Consider the following 18069-nt stretch of genomic DNA (forward strand, 5'->3'; position numbering starts at 1 on the left):
AGGGTTCAGGGGAAGTGAGGGTGTCGGGGAGAGTTCAGGGGAGTGAGGGTGTCGGGGAGCGGGGGGTCAGAGAGGGGTCGGGGAGTGAGGTGAGAGGGAGGAAGATGGGGGTCAGAGGGTGAATCAGGAGGTGCGAGGGGAGAGAGTGGGTCAGGTGGTCTGAAGGTCGGGGAGAGGGGTCGGGCGGTCCTGGGGCAGGGGGAGAGAGTCTGGGGAAGGGTCGGGGGGGCAATCAGTGTGTGGGTGGAGGGGGTATTGGGGAGAGGGGGGTCCCGGTGTTTGGAGGGGTATCGGGGAGGTCCCGGTGTTTGGAGGGGGTATCGGGGAGGTCCCGGTGTTTGGAGGGGGTATCGGGGGGTCCCGGTGTTTGGAGGGGGTATCGGGGAGAAGGAGGTCCCGGTGTTTGGAGGGGTATCGGGGAGGGTCCCGGTGTTTGGAGGGGGTATCGGGGGGTCCCGGTGTTTGGAGGGAGTATCGGGGAGGTCCCGGTGTTTGGAGGGGGTATCGGGGGGTCCCGGTGTTTGGAGGGGGTATCGGGGGGGTCCCGGTGTTTGGAGGGAGTATCGGGGAGGTCCCGGTGTTTGGAGGGGTATCGGGGGGTCCCGGTGTTTGGAGGGGGTATCGGGGAGGTCCCGGTGTTTGGAGGGGGTATCGGGGGGGTCCTGGTGTTTGGAGGGGTATCGGGGGGGGTCCCGGTGTTTGGAGGGGGTATCGGGGGGGTCCCGGTGTTTGGAGGGGGTATCGGGGAGGTCCCGGTGTTTGGAGGGGGTATGCGGGGAGGTCCCGGTGTTTGGAGGGGGTATGCGGGTGAGAGGGTGTGATATTAACGTCTCCCGGTGTAACATTAACGCTCTGTCTGTCTCTCTGTCTCAGTCCCCAGCCGCTGCCTCCGAACATTACTGGCTCTCCGAGCGGTGAGTGCATCTCGCGAGAGGGAAAAGCAAGGGGCAGCTGGAGAGGAAATTAACCCCATTCCCAAACCGGGAATTCCAAACGGCGATCGGGACCATTCCAGTCAGCTGGGCAGGGACAGGACCAGACCCGATAGGGCAGTGTAGAGGGAGCTTTACTCTGTATCTAACCCCGTGCTGTACCTGTCCTGGGAGTGTTTGATGGGGGACAGTGTAGAGGGAGCTTTACTCTGTATCTAACCCTGTGCTGTCCCTGTCCTGGGAGTGTTTGATGGGGACAGTGTAGAGGGAGCTTTACTCTGTATCTAACCCCGTGCTGTACCTGTCCTGGGAGTGTTTGATGGGGGACAGTGTAGAGGGAGCTTTACTCTGTATCTAACCCCGTGCTGTACCTGTCCTGGGAGTGTTTGATGGGGGACAGTGTAGAGGGAGCTTTACTCTGTATCTAACCCCGTGCTGTACCTGTCCTGGGAGTGTTTGATGGGGACAGTGTAGAGGGAGCTTTACTCTGTATCTAACCCCGTGCTGTACCTGTCCTGGGAGTGTTTGATGGGGACAGTGTAGAGGGAGCTTTACTCTGTATCTAACCCCGTGCTGTACCTGTCCTGGGAGTGTTTGATGGGGAAAGTGTAGAGGGAGCATTACTCTGTATCTAACCCCGTGCTGTACCTGTCCTGGGAGTGTTTGATGGGGACAGTGTAGAGGGAGCTTTACTCTGTATCTAACCCCGTGCTGTACCTGTCCTGGGAGTGTTTGATGGGGGACAGTGTAGAGGGAGCTTTACTCTGTATCTAACCCCGTGCTGTACCTGTCCTGGGAGTGTTTGATGGGGGACAGTGTAGAGGGAGCTTTACTCTGTATCTAACCCCGTGCTGTACCTGTCCTGGGAGTGTTTGATGGGGGACAGTGTAGAGGGAGCTTTACTCTGTATCTAACCCCGTGCTGTACCTGTCCTGGGAGTGTTTGATGGGGGACAGTGTAGAGGGAGCTTTACTCTGTATCTAACCCCGTGCTGTACCTGTCCTGGGAGTGTTTGATGGGGACAGTGTAGAGGGAGCTTTACTCTGTATCTAACCCCGTGCTGTACCTGTCCTGGGAGTGTTTGATGGGGAAAGTGTAGAGGGAGCATTACTCTGTATCTAACCCCGTGCTGTACCTGTCCTGGGAGTGTTTGATGGGGACAGTGTAGAGGGAGCTTTACTCTGTATCTAACCCCGTGCTGTACCTGTCCTGGGAGTGTTTGATGGGGGACAGTGTAGAGAGAGCTTTACTCTGTATCTAACCCCGTGCTGTACCTGTCCTGGGAGTGTTTGATGGGGACAGTGTAGAGGGAGCTTTACTCTGTATCTAACCCCGTGCTGTACCTGTCCTGGGAGTGTTTGATGGGGGACAGTGTAGAGGGAGCTTTACTCTGTATCTAACCCCGTGCTGTACCTGTCCTGGGAGTGTTTGATGGGGGATAGCTGTGTGTGTGAGAGGAGGATTCAGTGATAGGTGCTTGTTGTTTTACAGACACACCTGACCCAGTGTGCTTTCGTGACGCCCAAACATGTCCGTAATCTCGCCGCGGAAGCGAAAAGAACATACCAGCGTGAGAAGCCACATATGAACATTGGGACGATAGGGCACGTAGACCATGGGAAAACGACACTCACAGCAGCTATCACCAAAGGTAAAGGCATTTTAACTCTCTGATGTACCCCACACCCCTCACTGTAACACTCCGATATACCCCACACCCCTCACTGTAACACTCTGATATACCCCACACCCCTCACTGTAACACTCTGATATACCCCTCACCCCACACTGTAACACTCCGATATACCCCACACCCCTCACTGTAACACTCTGATATACCCCACACCCCCTCACTGTAACACTCTGATATACCCCACACCCCTCACTGTAACACTCCGATATACCCCACACCCCTCACTGTAACACTCCGATATACCCCACACCCCTCACTGTAACACTCTGATATACCGCACACCCCTCACTGTAACACTCCGATATACCCCACACCCCTCACTGTAACACTCTGATATACCCCACACCCCTCACTGTAACACTGATATATCCCACACCCCTCACTGTAACACTCTGATATACCCGACACCCCCTCACTGTAACACTCTGATATACCCCACACCCCTCACTGTAACACTGATATATCCCACACCCCTCACTGTAACACTGATATACCCCACTCCCCTCACTGTAACACTCTGATATACCCCACACCCCTCACTGTAACACTGATATATCCCACACCCCTCACTGTAACACTGATATACCCCACACCCCTCACTGTAACACTCTGATATATCCCACACCCCTCACTGTAACACTCTGATATACCCCACACCCCTCACTGTAACACTCCGATATATCCCACACCCCTCACTGTAACACTCTGATATACCCCACACCCCTCACTGTAACACTCCGATATATCCCACACCCCTCACTGTAACACTGATATACCCCACACCCCTCACTGTAACACTCCGATATATCCCACACCCCTCACTGTAACACTCTGATATATCCCACACCCCTCACTGTAACACTGATATATCCCACACCCCTCACTGTAACACTCTGATATACCCCACACCCCTCACTGTAACACTCCGATATATCCCACACCCCTCACTGTAACACTGATATACCCCACACCCCTCACTGTAACACTCTGATATATCCCACACCCCTCACTGTAACACTGATATACCCCACACCCCTCACTGTAACACTCTGATATACCCCACACCCCTCACTGTAACACTCTGATATACCCCACACCCCCTCACTGTAACACTCTGATATACCCCACACCCCTCAGTGTAACACTCTGATATACCCCACACCCCTCACTGTAACACTCTGATATACCCCACACCCCTCACTGTAACACTGATATACCCCACACCCCTCACTGTAACACTGATATACCCCACACCCCTCACTGTAACACTCTGATATATCCCACATCCCTCACTGTAACACTCTGTTATACCCCTCACCCCTCACTGTAACACTGATATACCCCTCACTGTAACACTCTGATATACCCCACACCCCTCACTGTAACACTCTGATATACCCCACACCCCTCACTGTAACACTCTGATATACCCCACACCCCTCACTGTAACACTGATATACCCCACACCCCTCACTGTAACACTCCGATATATCCCACACCCCTCACTGTAACACTCTGATATATCCCACACCCCTCACTGTAACACTGATATATCCCACACCCCTCACTGTAACACTGATATACCCCACACCCCTCACTGTAACACTCTGATATATCCCACACCCCTCACTGTAACACTGATATACCCCACACCCCTCACTGTAACACTCTGATATACCCCACACCCCTCACTGTAACACTCTGATATACCCCACACCCCCTCACTGTAACACTCTGATATACCCCACACCCCTCAGTGTAACACTCTGATATACCCCACACCCCTCACTGTAACACTCTGATATACCCCACACCCCTCACTGTAACACTGATATACCCCACACCCCTCACTGTAACACTGATATATCCCACACCCCTCACTGTAACACTGATATATCCCACACCCCTCACTGTAACACTCTGATATATCCCACACCCCTCACTGTAACACTGATATATCCCACACCCCTCACTGTAACACTGATATATCCCACACCCCTCACTGTAACACTCTGATATATCCCACACCCCTCACTGTAACACTGATATACCCCACACCCCTCACTGTAACACTCTGATATATCCCACATCCCTCACTGTAACACTGATATATCCCACACCCCTCACTGTAACACTCTGATATATCCCACACCCCTCACTGTAACACTGATATATCCCACACCCCTCACTGTAACACTGATATATCCCACACCCCTCACTGTAACACTCTGATATATCCCACACCCCTCACTGTAACACTGATATACCCCACACCCCTCACTGTAACACTCTGATATATCCCACATCCCTCACTGTAACACTCTGTTATACCCCTCACCCCTCACTGTAACACTGATATACCCCTCACTGTAACACTCTGATATACCCCACACCCCTCACTGTAACACTCTGATATACCCCACACCCCTCACTCTAACACTCTGATATACCCCACACCCCTCACTGTAACACTGATATACCCCACACCCCTCACTGTAACACTCTGATATACCCCTCAGGAGACAGGGGAGGGGGTGAGGCGGAGAGAGGGAAAGGGGGGGAGTGAGAGGCGGAGGGGGGGGGGAGAGAGAGAGGTGAGGGGCAGAGAGAGAGAGGGGCTAGTGACAGAATGACGGAGAGAAGGGTCGAGGGAGGGAGAGTGGTGGAGGGAGAGAGAGAGAAAGAGGGAGGGGGAGCGGGAGAAAGAGGGAGGGGGAGCGGGAGAAAGAGGGAGGGGGAGCGAGAGAAAGAGGGAGGGGGAGCGAGAGAAAGAGGGAGGGGGAGCGAGAGAGAAAGAGGGAGGGAGAGTGAGAGAAAGAGATGGGGGAAACAGAGGGGGGAAGGAGAGAGAGAGATAGGGCCGAGAGGTGGAGAGAGAGGGAGGTGGAGAGAGGGGGCAGGGGAGCGACGGAGGGAGAGAGGGAAGGGAGGGGGAGGGGAAGAGGAACTGGGGAGAGAGGGCGAGAGATGGAGGGAAATGGGGGCAGGTCGAGAAGGTGAGGGTGACCCGGAAAGTGGGGGAGTGGTAGTGGGAGGGTCGAGACGGTGGGGTAACGGGGGGGGGGGGGGGGGTGTGGGGGAGGGGGAACGAGGAGGGGGTAGTGTGAGGGATAGCTGGCGTCTAGGGAATAGGGATGTGAGGGGGAGGTTCGGTGGAGGGGGGCAGATTTGTACTGCACCTTTGCACTGTGTAACCGGGTGTTACCCCCTTTCCGTTTCCCCTCTGCCCTCCCCTCCTCCCCTCCCCCTCCGCAGTTCTCGCAGAGGCCGGCGGGGCAAAGTTTAAGAAGTACGAGGACATTGACAACGCGCCCGAAGAGAAAGCCCGTGGGATCACCATCAACGCCTCCCATGTGGAATACACCACCCCGAACCGACACTACGCGCACACCGACTGCCCGGGGCATGCCGACTACGTCAAGGTGCGGGGGACACACCGGTGTCGGGGGGGGGGGGGGGCAGAGAAACGCTGGGGGGGGGGGGGCCGCGGGGGAGGCCCATGTTCTCTAATTCCCCGTCGGGGGTGGGGAAAGTATCAGAATATCCCACCCCCTTGCACCCAACTCAATCTCCAAAGCGATGGAGAAAATAGCGGGACTTAAGTGCTGACTTGCCCCCCGACTAAAATGGCGAAACAAAAATGGTGGGGGTTTTGAACGCTACCTCGGGTGGTATTCCCCAGAATTTGGGGGGGGGTGATTTGATGGGAGATTTCAGGATATTCGGGGGAACCGATAGGATGGAGAGAGAGAGAGAGGAACTGATTATTCTGGTCTAGGAAGAGGGAGCCTCATCTCTCCGTCGATGCTGAGACTTGAGGAGTGAAATTAATGGAACCGTTTCTTGACACGAAGGCCGGGGAGAAGTTTGGAACTCCCTCCCCGCCAGTCACGGAGATGGGGCGATGGTTAATTTTAGAATCGGTGCGGTTGCAAGCGGGGGAGGAGGGGTTTGGGGGCAGGTGGAGATGGGTCAGGGATTGGCCGCGGGCTCGGGAGGGACCTGGGAACCCCAGCGCGAGTGACCGAGTGACCTCCGCCTGTTCTGGAGGGGCCAGTGGAGGCTCGTCGGGGCGGGAGGGGGGCAGTCGGGTCAGAGAACATAGAGCATTACAGCGCAGTACAGGCCCTTCGGCCCTCGATGTTGCGCCGACCAGTGGAACCAATCTAAAGCCCCTCTAATCTACACTATTCCAATATCATCCATATGTTTATCCAATAACCATTTGAATGCTCTTAATGTTGACGAGTCCACTCCTGCTGCAGGCAGGGCATTCCACACCCTTACTACTCTCCGAGTAAAGAACCTACCTCTAACATCTGTCCTATATCTCTCACCCCTCAATTTAAAGCTATGTCCCCTCGTGCTAGCCAACACCATCCGAGGAAAAAGGCTCTCACTATCCACCCTATCTAATCCTCTGATCATCTTGTATGCCTCTATTAAGTCACCTCTTAACCTTCTTCTCTCGAACGAAAACAACCTCAAGCCCCTCAGCCTTTCCTCATACGATTTTCCCACCAAACCAGGCAACATCCTGGTAAATCTCCTCTGCACCCTTTCCAACACTTCCACCTCTTTCCTATAATACGGCGACCAGAACTGTACGCAATACTCCAAATGCGGCCGCACCAGAGTTTTGTACAGTTGCAGCATGACCTCCTGGCTCCGAAACTCAATCCCTCTACCAATAAAAGCTAACACACCGTACGCCTTCTTAACAACCCTATCAACCTGGGTGCCAACTTTCAGGGATCTATGCACATGGACACCGGGAGGAAACCCAGACGGATGTGGGGAGAACGTGCGGGGGGAGAGAGAGAGAGATAGCGGGGGGAGAGAGAGATAGCGGGGAGAGATATAGCAGGGGGAGAGAGAGAGAGATAGCGGGGGGAGAGAGAGAGAGAGAGAGATAGCGGGGGGAGAGAGAGATAGCGGGGAGAGATATAGCGGGGGGAGAGAGAGAGAGATAGCGGGGGGAGAGACAGAGAGAGATAGCGGGGGGAGAGAGAGAGAGATATAGCGGGGGGAGAGAGAGAGAGATAGCGGGGAGAGATACAGCGGGGGAGAGAGAGAGAGAGATAGCGGGGGGAGAGAGAGATAGCGGGGGGGAGAGAGAGATAGCGGGGGGAGAGAGAGATAGCGGGGGGAGAGAGAGATAGCGGGGGGAGAGAGAGAGATAGCGGGGGGAGAGGGAGAGAGATAGCGGGGGGAGAGACAGAGAGATAGCAGGGGGAGAGAGAGATAGCGGGGGGAGAGAGAGAGAGATAGCGGGGGGAGAGAGAGAGATAGCGGGGGGAGAGAGAGAGATAGCGGGGGGGGAGAGAGAGAGATAGCGGGGGGAGAGAGAGAGAGATAGCGGGGAGAGAGAGAGAGAGATAGCGGGGAGAGAGAGATAGCGGGGAGAGAGACAGAGAGATAGCAGGGGGAGAGAGAGAGAGAGACAGAGAGATAGCGGGGGGAGAGAGAGATAGCAGGGGGAGAGACAGAGAGGCTATCTCTCTCCCCCTGCTATCTCTCTCTCCCCCCATTATCTCTCTGTCTCTCCCCCGCTATCTATCTGTCTCTCTCTCTCCCGCTGCTATCTCTCTGTCTCTCCCCCCGCTATCTCTCTGTCTCTCCCCCCGCTATCTCTCTGTCTCTCCCCCCGCTATCTCTCTGTCTCTCCCCCCGCTATCTCTCTGTCTCTCCCCCCGCTATCTCTCTGTCTCTCCCCCGCTATCTCTCTGTCTCTCCCCCCGCTATCTCTCTGTCTCTCCCCCCGCTATCTCTCTGTCTCTCCCCCCGCTATCTCTCTGTCTCTCCCCCCGCTATCTCTCTGTCTCTCCCCCCGCTATCTCTCTGTCTCTCCCCCCGCTATCTCTCTGTCTCTCCCCCCGCTATCTCTCTGTCTCTCCCCCCGCTATCTCTCTGTCTCTCCCCCCGCTATCTCTCTGTCTCTCCCCCCGCTATCTCTCTGTCTCTCCCCCCGCTATCTCTCTGTCTCTCCCCCCGCTATCTCTCTGTCTCTCCCCCCGCTATCTCTCTGTCTCTCCCCCCGCTATCTCTCTGTCTCTCCCCCCGCTATCTCTCTGTCTCTCCCCCCGCTATCTCTCTGTCTCTCCCCCCGCTATCTCTCTGTCTCTCCCCCCGCTATCTCTCTGTCTCTCCCCCCGCTATCTCTCTGTCTCTCCCCCCGCTATCTCTCTGTCTCTCCCCCCGCTATCTCTCTGTCTCTCCCCCCCGCTATCTCTCTGTCTCTCCCCCCGCTATCTCTCTCTCTCTCCCCCCGCTATCTCTCTGTCTCTCCCCCCGCTATCTCTCTGTCTCTCCCCCCGCTATCTCTCTGTCTCTCCCCCCGCTATCTCTCTGTCTCTCCCCCCGCTATCTCTCTGTCTCTCCCCCCGCTATCTCTCTGTCTCTCCCCCCGCTATCTCTCTGTCTCTCCCCCCGCTATCTCTCTGTCTCTCCCCCCGCTATCTCTCTGTCTCTCCCCCCGCTATCTCTCTGTCTCTCCCCCCGCTATCTCTCTGTCTCTCCCCCCGCTATCTCTCTGTCTCTCCCCCCGCTATCTCTCTGTCTCTCCCCCCGCTATCTCTCTGTCTCTCCCCCCGCTATCTCTCTGTCTCTCCCCCCGCTATCTCTCTCTGTCTCTCCCCCCGCTATCTCTCTCTGTCTCTCCCCCCGCTATCTCTCTGTCTCTCCCCCCGCTATCTCTCTGTCTCTCCCCCCGCTATCTCTCTGTCTCTCTCCCCGCTATCTCTCTGTCTCTCCCCCCGCTATCTCACTGTCTCTCCCCCCGCTGTCTCTCTCCCCGCTGTCTCTCTGTCTCTCTCCCCCCGCTGTCTCTCTCCCCCCGCTGTCTCTCTCCCCCCGCTGTCTCTCTCCCCCCGCTGCCTCCCTCGTGCTCACTCTCTCTCTCTCTCTCACACAGAACATGATAACAGGCACGGCACAGCTTGACGGATGCATCTTAGTCGTGGCGGCAACGGATGGACAGATGCCTCAGACCCGGGAGCACTTGTTACTGGCAAAGCAGGTGAGTGCTGAGGGAGCGCCGCACTGTGGGAGGGTCAGTGCTGAGGGAGCGCCGCACTGTGGGAGGGTCAGTGCTGAGGGAGCGCCGCACTGTGGGAGGGTCAGTGCTGAGGGAGCGCCGCACTGTGGGAGGGTCGGTGCTGAGGGAGCGCCGCACTGTGGGAGGGTCACTGCTGAGGGAGCGCCGCACTGTGGGAGGGTCAGTGCTGAGGGAGCGCCGCACTGTGGGGGGGGTCAGTGCTGAGGGAGCGCCGCACTGTGGGAGGGTCAGTGCTGAGGGAGCGCCGCACTGTGGGAGGGTCAGTGCTGAGGGAGCGCCGCACTGTGGGGAGGGTCGGTGCTGAGGGAGCGCCGCACTGTGGGAGGGGTGCTGAGGGAGCGCCGCACTGTGGGAGGGTCGGTGCTGAGGGAGCGCCGCACTGTGGGAGGGTCAGTGCTGAGGGAGCGCCGCACTGTGGGAGGGTCGGTGCTGAGGGTGCGCCGCACTGTGGGAGGGTCAGTGCTGAGGGAGCGCCGCACTGTGGGAGGGTCGGTGCTGAGGGAGCGCCGCACTGTGGGAGGGGTGCTGAGGGAGCGCCGCACTCTGGGAGGGTCGGTGCTGAGGGAGCGCCGCACTGTGGGAGGGTCAGTGCTGAGGGAGCGCCGCACTGTGGGAGGGTCAGTGTTGAGGGAGCGCCGCACTGTGGGAGGGTCAGTGCTGAGGGAGCGCCGCACTGTGGGAGGGTCGGTGCTGAGGGAGGGTCAGTGCTGAGGGAGCGCCACACTGTGGGAGGGTCAGTGCTGAGGGAGCGCCGCACTGTGGGAGGATCAGTGCTGAGGGAGGGCCGGTGCTGAGGGAGCGCCGCACTGGGGGAGGGTCGGTGCTGAGGGAGGGTCAGTGCTGAGGGAGCGCCGCACTGTGGGAGGGTCAGTGCTGAGGGAGCGCCGCACTGTGGGAGGGTCGGTGCTGAGGGAGCGCCGCACTGTGGGAGGGTCGGTGCTGAGGGAGCGCCGCACTGTGGGAGGGTCAGTGCTGAGGGAGCGCCGCACTGTGGGAAGGTCAGTGCTGAGGGAGCACCGCACTGTGGGAGGGTCGGTGCTGAGGGAGCGCCGCACTGTGGGAGGGGTGCTGAGGGAGCGCCGCACTGTGGGAGGGTCGGTGCTGAGGGAGCGCCGCACTGTGGGAGGGTCAGTGCTGAGGGAGCGCCGCACTGTGGGAGGGTCAGTGTTGAGGGAGCGCCGCACTGTGGGAGGGTCAGTGCTGAGGGAGCGCCGCACTGTGGGAGGGTCGGTGCTGAGGGAGGGTCAGTGCTGAGGGAGCGCCGCACTGTGGGAGGGTCAGTGCTGAGGGAGCGCCGCACTGTGGGAGGGTCGGTGCTGAGGGAGCGCCGCACTGTGGGAGGGTCGGTGCTGAGGGAGCGCCGCACTGTGGGAGGATCAGTGCTGAGGGAGGGCCGGTGCTGAGGGAGCGCCGCACTGGGGGAGGGTCGGTGCTCAGGGAGGGTCAGTGCTGAGGGAACGCCGCACTGTGGGAGGGTCGGTGCTGAGGGAGCGCCGCACTGTGGGAGGGTCGGTGCTGAGGGAGCGCCGCACTGTGGGAGGGTCAATGCTGAGGGAGCACCGCACTGTGGGAGGGTTAGTGCTGTGGGAGCGCCGCACTGTGGGAGGGTCGGTGCTGAGGGAGCGTCGCACCGTGGGAGGGTCAGTGCTGAGGGAGAGCCGCACTGTGGGAGGGTCAGTGCTGAGGGAGCGCCGCACTGTGGGAGGGTCGGTGCTGAGGGAGCGCTGCACTGTGGGAGGGTCAGTGCTGAGGGAGCGACGCACCGTGGGAGGGTCAGTGCTGAGGGAGAGCCGCACTGTGGGAGGGTCAGTGCTGAGGGAGCGCCGCACTGTGGGAGGGTCAGTGCTGAGGGAGCACCGCACTGTGGGAGGGTCAGTGCTGAGGGAGCGCCGCACTGTGGGAGGGTCAGTGCTGAGGGAGCGCCGCACTGTGGGGAGGGTCAGTGCTGAGGGAGCGCCGCACTGTGGGGAGGGTCAGTGCTGAGGGAGCGCCGCACTGTGGGAGGGTCGGTGCTGAGGGAGCGCCGCACTGTGGGGAGGGTCGGTGCTGAGGGAGCGCCGCACTGTGGGGAGGGTCAGTGCTGAGGGAGCGCCGCACTGTGGGAGGGTCGGTGCTGAGGGCGCGCCGCACTGTGGGAGGGTCGGTGCTGAGGGAGCGCCGCACTGTGGGGAGGGTCAGTGCTGAGCTGTGTGTGCCGTGTCCACAGATCGGGGTGGAACACATCGTGGTTTACGTGAACAAGGCGGACGCGGTGGAGGACAAGGAGATGTTGGACCTGGTGGAGCTGGAGGTCCGTGAGCTTCTCTCAGAGTTTGGCTACGATGGGGAGAACACCCCAGTCATCCTCGGATCCGCCCTCTGTGCCCTCGAGGTACGTGTCACCCCAGCCGCACCTCCCCTCAATCCGCGCTGTCACAACGTGCGAAGGTGATCCACTCGCTGAGGAGTTCCTCCCTTTATCATCTGTTACAGTGCCTGTGCGAAGGGGGAATATCGACACTTCCACAAGTGTTTCAATCAAAATAACTCCCTGAGACACTCAACAAGTAACGCTTTATTTATCGAACTTACAGTAACCTGGTCAACTAAACTGTTAGCAAACTAAAGCATAGAATCCCAACAGTGTACAACGAGGCCATGCGGCCCATCGGGTCTGCGCCAACCGCAATCCCACCCAGGCCCTATCCCCACAACCCCACACATTTACCCTGCTAGTCCCCCTGACACTAAGGGACAATTTAGCATGGCCAATCCACCCAACCTACACATCTTTGGACACTAAGGAGCAATTTAGCATGGCCAATCCCCCTCACCTACACATCTTTGGACACTAAGGGGCAATTTAGAACATAGAACATAGAAAGTCACAGCACAAACAGGCCCTTCGGCCCACAAGTTGCGCCGATCACATCCCCACCTCTAGGCCTATCTATAGCCCTCAATCCCATTAAATCCCATGTACTCATCCAGAAGTCTCTTAAAAGACCCCAACGAGTTTGCCTCCACCACCACCGACGTCAGCCGATTCCACTCACCCACCACCCTCTGAGTGAAAAACTTACCCCTGACATCCCCCCTGTACCTACCCCCCAGCACCTTAAACCTGTGTCCTCTCGTAGCAACCATTTCAGCCCTTGGAAATAGCCTCTGAGAGTCCACCCTATCCAGACCCCTCAACATCTTGTAAACCTCTATCAGGTCACCTCTCATCCTTCGTCTCTCCAGGGAGAAGAGACCAAGCTCCCTCAACCTATCCTCATAAGGCATGCCCCCCAATCCAGGCAACATCCTTGTAAATCTCCTCTGCACCCTTTCAATGGCTTCAACATCTTTCCTGTAATGAGGTGACCAGAACTGCGCGCAGTACTCCAAGTGGGGTCTAACCAGGGTCCTATAAAGCTGCAGCATTATCTCCCGACTCCTAAACTCAATCCCTCGATTAATGAAGGCTAGTACGCCATACGCCTTCTTGACCGCATCCTCCACCTGCGAGGCCGATTTAAGAGTCCTATGGACCCGGACCCCAAGGTCCTTCTGATCCTCTACACTGCTAAGAATGGTACCCTTCATTTTATACTGCTGCTCCATCCCATTGGATCTGCCAAAATGGATCACTACACACTTATCCGGGTTGAAGTCCATCTGCCACTTCTCCGCCCAGTCTTGCATTCTATCTATGTCTCGCTGCAACTTCTGACATCCCTCCAAACTATCCACAACACCACCTACCTTGGTGTCGTCAGCAAACTTACCAACCCATCCCTCCACTTCCTCATCCAGGTCATTTATGAAAATGACAAACAGCAAGGGTCCCAGAACAGATCCCTGGGGCACTCCACTGGTCACTGACCTCCATGCAGAGAAAGACCCCTCCACAGCCACTCTCTGCCTTCTGCAGGCAAGCCAGTTCTGGATCCACAAGGCAACAGCCCCTTGGATCCCATGCCCTCTCACTTTCTCAAGAAGTCTTGCATGGGGGACCTTATCGAACGCTTTGCTGAAGTCCATATAGACCACATCCACCGCTCTTCCTTCGTCAATGTGCTTGGTCACATTTTCAAAGAACTCAACCAGGCTCGTAAGGCACGACCTGCCCCTGACAAAGCCGTGCTGACTACTTTTGATCATACTAAACTTCTCTAGATGATCATAAATCCTGTCTCTCAGGATCCTCTCCATCAACTTACCAACCACTGAGGTTAGACTCACCGGTCGGTAATTTCCCGGGCTGTCCCTGTTCCCTTTCTTGAATATAGGGACCACATCCGCAATCCTCCAATCCTCCGGAACCTCTCCCGTCTCCATCGACGATGCAAAGATCATCGCCAAAGGCTCCGCAATCTCCTCCCTCGCCTCCCACAGTAACCTGGGGTACATCCCATCCGGTCCCGGCGACTTACCAACCTTGATGCCATTCAAGCATGGCCAATCCACCCAACCTACACATCTTTGGACACTAAGGGACAATTTAGCACGGCCAATCCACCTAACCTACACATCTTTGGATACTGAGGAACAATTTAGCATGGCCAATCCACCCAACCTACACATCTTTGGACACTAAGGGACAATTTAGCATGGCCAATCCACCCAACCTACACATCCTTGGACACTAAGGGACAATTTAGCACGGCCAATCCACCCTAACCTACACATCTTTGGACACTAAGGGACAATTTAGCATGGCCAATCCCCCTAACCTACACATCTTTGGATACTGAGGAACAATTTAGCATGGCCAATCCCCCTAACCTACACATCTTTGGATACTGAGGAACAATTTAGCACGGCCAATCCACCCGAACCTACACATCTTTGGACACTAAGGGACAATTTAGCATGGCCAATCCCCCTAACCTACACATCTTTGGACACTAAGGGGCAATTTAGCATGGCCAATCCACCCAACCTACACATCTTTGGATACTGAGGAACAATTTAGCATGGCCAATCCCCCTAACCTACACATCTTTGGATACTGAGGAACAATTTAGCATGGCCAATCCCCCTAACCTACACATCTTTGGATACTAAGGGACAATTTAGCATGGCCAATCCACCCAACCGACACATCTTTGGACACTAAGGAGCAATTTAGCATGGCCAATCCCCCTCACCTACACATCTTTGGACACTAAGGGACAATTTAGCATGGCCAATCCACCCAACCTACACATCTTTGGACACTAAGGAGCAATTTAGCATGGCCAATCCACCCAACCTACACATCTTTGGACACTAAGGGGCAATTTAGCACGGCCAATCCACCCTAACCTGCTCATCTTTGGACACTAAGGGACAATTTAGCACGGCCAATCCACCCGAACCTCCACATCTTTGGACACTAAGGGACAATTTAGCATGGCCAATCCCCCTAACCTACACATCTTTGGATACTGAGGAACAATTTAGCATGGCCAATCCCCCTAACCTACACATCTTTGGATACTAAGGGACAATTTAGCATGGCCAATCCACCCAACCTACACATCTTTGGACACTAAGGAGCAATTTAGCATGGCCAATCCCCCTCACCTACACATCTTTGGACACTAAGGGGCAATTTGGCATGGCCAATCCACCCAACCTACACATCTTTGGACACTAAGGGACAATTTAGCATGGCCAATCCACCCAACCTACACATCTTTGGACACTAAGGGACAATTTAGCATGGCCAATCCACCCAACCTACACATCCTTGGACACTAAGGGACAATTTAGCACGGCCAATCCACCCTAACCTACACATCTTTGGACACTAAGGGACAATTTAGCATGGCCAATCCCCCTAACCTACACATCTTTGGATACTGAGGAACAATTTAGCATGGCCAATCCCCCTAACCTACACATCTTTGGATACTGAGGAACAATTTAGCACGGCCAATCCACCCGAACCTACACATCTTTGGACACTAAGGGACAATTTAGCATGGCCAATCCCCCTAACCTACACATCTTTGGACACTAAGGGGCAATTTAGCATGGCCAATCCACCCAACCTACACATCTTTGGATACTGAGGAACAATTTAGCATGGCCAATCCCCCTAACCTACACATCTTTGGATACTGAGGAACAATTTAGCATGGCCAATCCACCCAACCTACACATCTTTGGACACTAAGGAGCAATTTAGCATGGCCAATCCCCCTCACCTACACATCTTTGGACACTAAGGGGCAATTTAGCATGGCCAATCCCCCTAACCTACACATCTTTGGATACTGAGGAACAATTTAGCACGGCCAATCCACCCAACCTACACATCTTTGGACACTAAGGGGACAATTTAGCATGGCCAATCCACCCTAACCTACACATCTTTGGACACTAAGGGGCAATTTAGCACGGCCAATCCACCCTAACCTGCTCATCTTTGGACACTAAGGGACAATTTAGCACGGCCAATCCACCCGAACCTCCACATCTTTGGACACTAAGGGACAATTTAGCATGGCCAATCCCCCTAACCTACACATCTTTGGATACTGAGGAACAATTTAGCATGGCCAATCCCCCTCACCTACACATCTTTGGACACTAAGGGGCAATTTAGCATGGCCAATCCCCCTCACCTACACATCTTTGGACACTAAGGGGCAATTTGGCATGGCCAATCCACCCAACCTACACATCTTTGGACACTAAGGGACAATTTAGCATGGCCAATCCACCTAACCTACACATCTTTGGACACTAAGGGACAATTTAGCATGGCCAATCCCCCTCACCTACACATCTTTGGACACTAAGGGGCAATTTAGCATGGCCAATCCCCCTAACCTACACATCTTTGGATACTGAGGAACAATTTAGCACGGCCAATCCACCCTAACCTACACATCTTTGGACACTAAGGGACAATTTAGCATGGCCAATCCACCCAACCTACACATCTTTGGACACTAAGGGGACAATTTAGCACGGCCAATCCACCCTAACCTACACATCTTTGGACACTAAGGGACAATTTAGCATGGCCAATCCACCCAACCTACACATCTTTGGACACTAAGGAGCAATTTAGCATGGCCAATCCCCCTCACCTACACATCTTTGGACACTAAGGGGCAATTTAGCATGGCCAATCCCCCTAACCTACACATCTTTGGATACTGAGGAACAATTTAGCACGGCCAATCCACCCAACCTACACATCTTTGGACACTAAGGGGACAATTTAGCATGGCCAATCCACCCTAACCTACACATCTTTGGACACTAAGGGGCAATTTAGCACGGCCAATCCACCCTAACCTGCTCATCTTTGGACACTAAGGGACAATTTAGCACGGCCAATCCACCCGAACCTCCACATCTTTGGACACTAAGGGACAATTTAGCATGGCCAATCCCCCTAACCTACACATCTTTGGATACTGAGGAACAATTTAGCATGGCCAATCCCCCTCACCTACACATCTTTGGACACTAAGGAGCAATTTAGCATGGCCAATCCCCCTCACCTACACATCTTTGGACACTAAGGGGCAATTTGGCATGGCCAATCCACCCAACCTACACATCTTTGGACACTAAGGGACAATTTAGCATGGCCAATCCACCTAACCTACACATCTTTGGACACTAAGGGACAATTTAGCATGGCCAATCCCCCTCACCTACACATCTTTGGACACTAAGGGGCAATTTAGCATGGCCAATCCCCCTAACCTACACATCTTTGGATACTGAGGAACAATTTAGCATGGCCAATCCACCCAACCTACACATCTTTGGACACTAAGGGGACAATTTAGCACGGCCAATCCACCCTAACCTACACATCTTTGGACACTAAGGGACAATTTAGCATGGCCAATCCACCCAACCTACACATCTTTGGACACTAAGTGGACAATTTAGCATGGCCAATCCACCCTAACCTACACATCTTTGGACACTAAGGGACAATTTAGCATGGCCAATCCACCCAACCTGCACATCTTTGGACACTAAGGGACAATTTAGCATGGCCAATCCCCCTAACCTGCACATCTTTGGACACTAAGGGACAATTTAGCATGGCCAATCCCCCTGGGTCCGTGTTCCCCGCAAATTCATGGCCTCATCTGAAAGCCCCTCTGCACGCCGCTCTCCGGGTTGCGTTTCGCTGTGTTTTAATTTTTCTGCTTCCCCCTCACCCCCCCCCCTGCCGCCGCCGCCTCTCTAGAACCGCAGCGAGGAGCTCGGAAGGGATTCCATCGTGAAGCTATTGGACGCTGTGGACACGTTCATCCCTCTCCCCGACCGGGACCTGGAACATCCCTTCCTGCTCCCCATCGAACAGATTTACTCCATTCCAGGTAACACTCGCGGGCCCCGACTCTCCCCCCGGGGCGGGGGTACGGGACTCTCCCCAACGGGCACCGACTCTCCCC

At 55.5% G+C, this 18069-nt stretch overlaps 1 protein-coding gene across 1 annotated transcript in view; it reads left to right on the forward strand.

The window, feature by feature from the left end:
- Window positions 1-792: 792 nt before the first annotated feature.
- Window positions 793-18069, forward strand: part of tufm (Tu translation elongation factor, mitochondrial) — a 28993-nt gene continuing 11716 nt past the window's right edge. Inside the window, exons 1-6 of the mRNA XM_078208127.1 lie at window positions 793-914; window positions 2424-2583; window positions 5881-6047; window positions 9539-9643; window positions 11889-12053; window positions 17862-17994. Coding sequence (XP_078064253.1) covers window positions 2517-2583; window positions 5881-6047; window positions 9539-9643; window positions 11889-12053; window positions 17862-17994 — 637 coding nt within the window. The 5' untranslated portion in view covers window positions 793-914; window positions 2424-2516. The remainder of the gene's footprint in view (window positions 915-2423; window positions 2584-5880; window positions 6048-9538; window positions 9644-11888; window positions 12054-17861; window positions 17995-18069) is intronic.

This window comes from Mustelus asterias, unplaced genomic scaffold, assembly GCF_964213995.1.
Source record: "Mustelus asterias unplaced genomic scaffold, sMusAst1.hap1.1 HAP1_SCAFFOLD_3206, whole genome shotgun sequence".
NCBI classification, from domain to species: domain Eukaryota; kingdom Metazoa; phylum Chordata; class Chondrichthyes; order Carcharhiniformes; family Triakidae; genus Mustelus; species Mustelus asterias.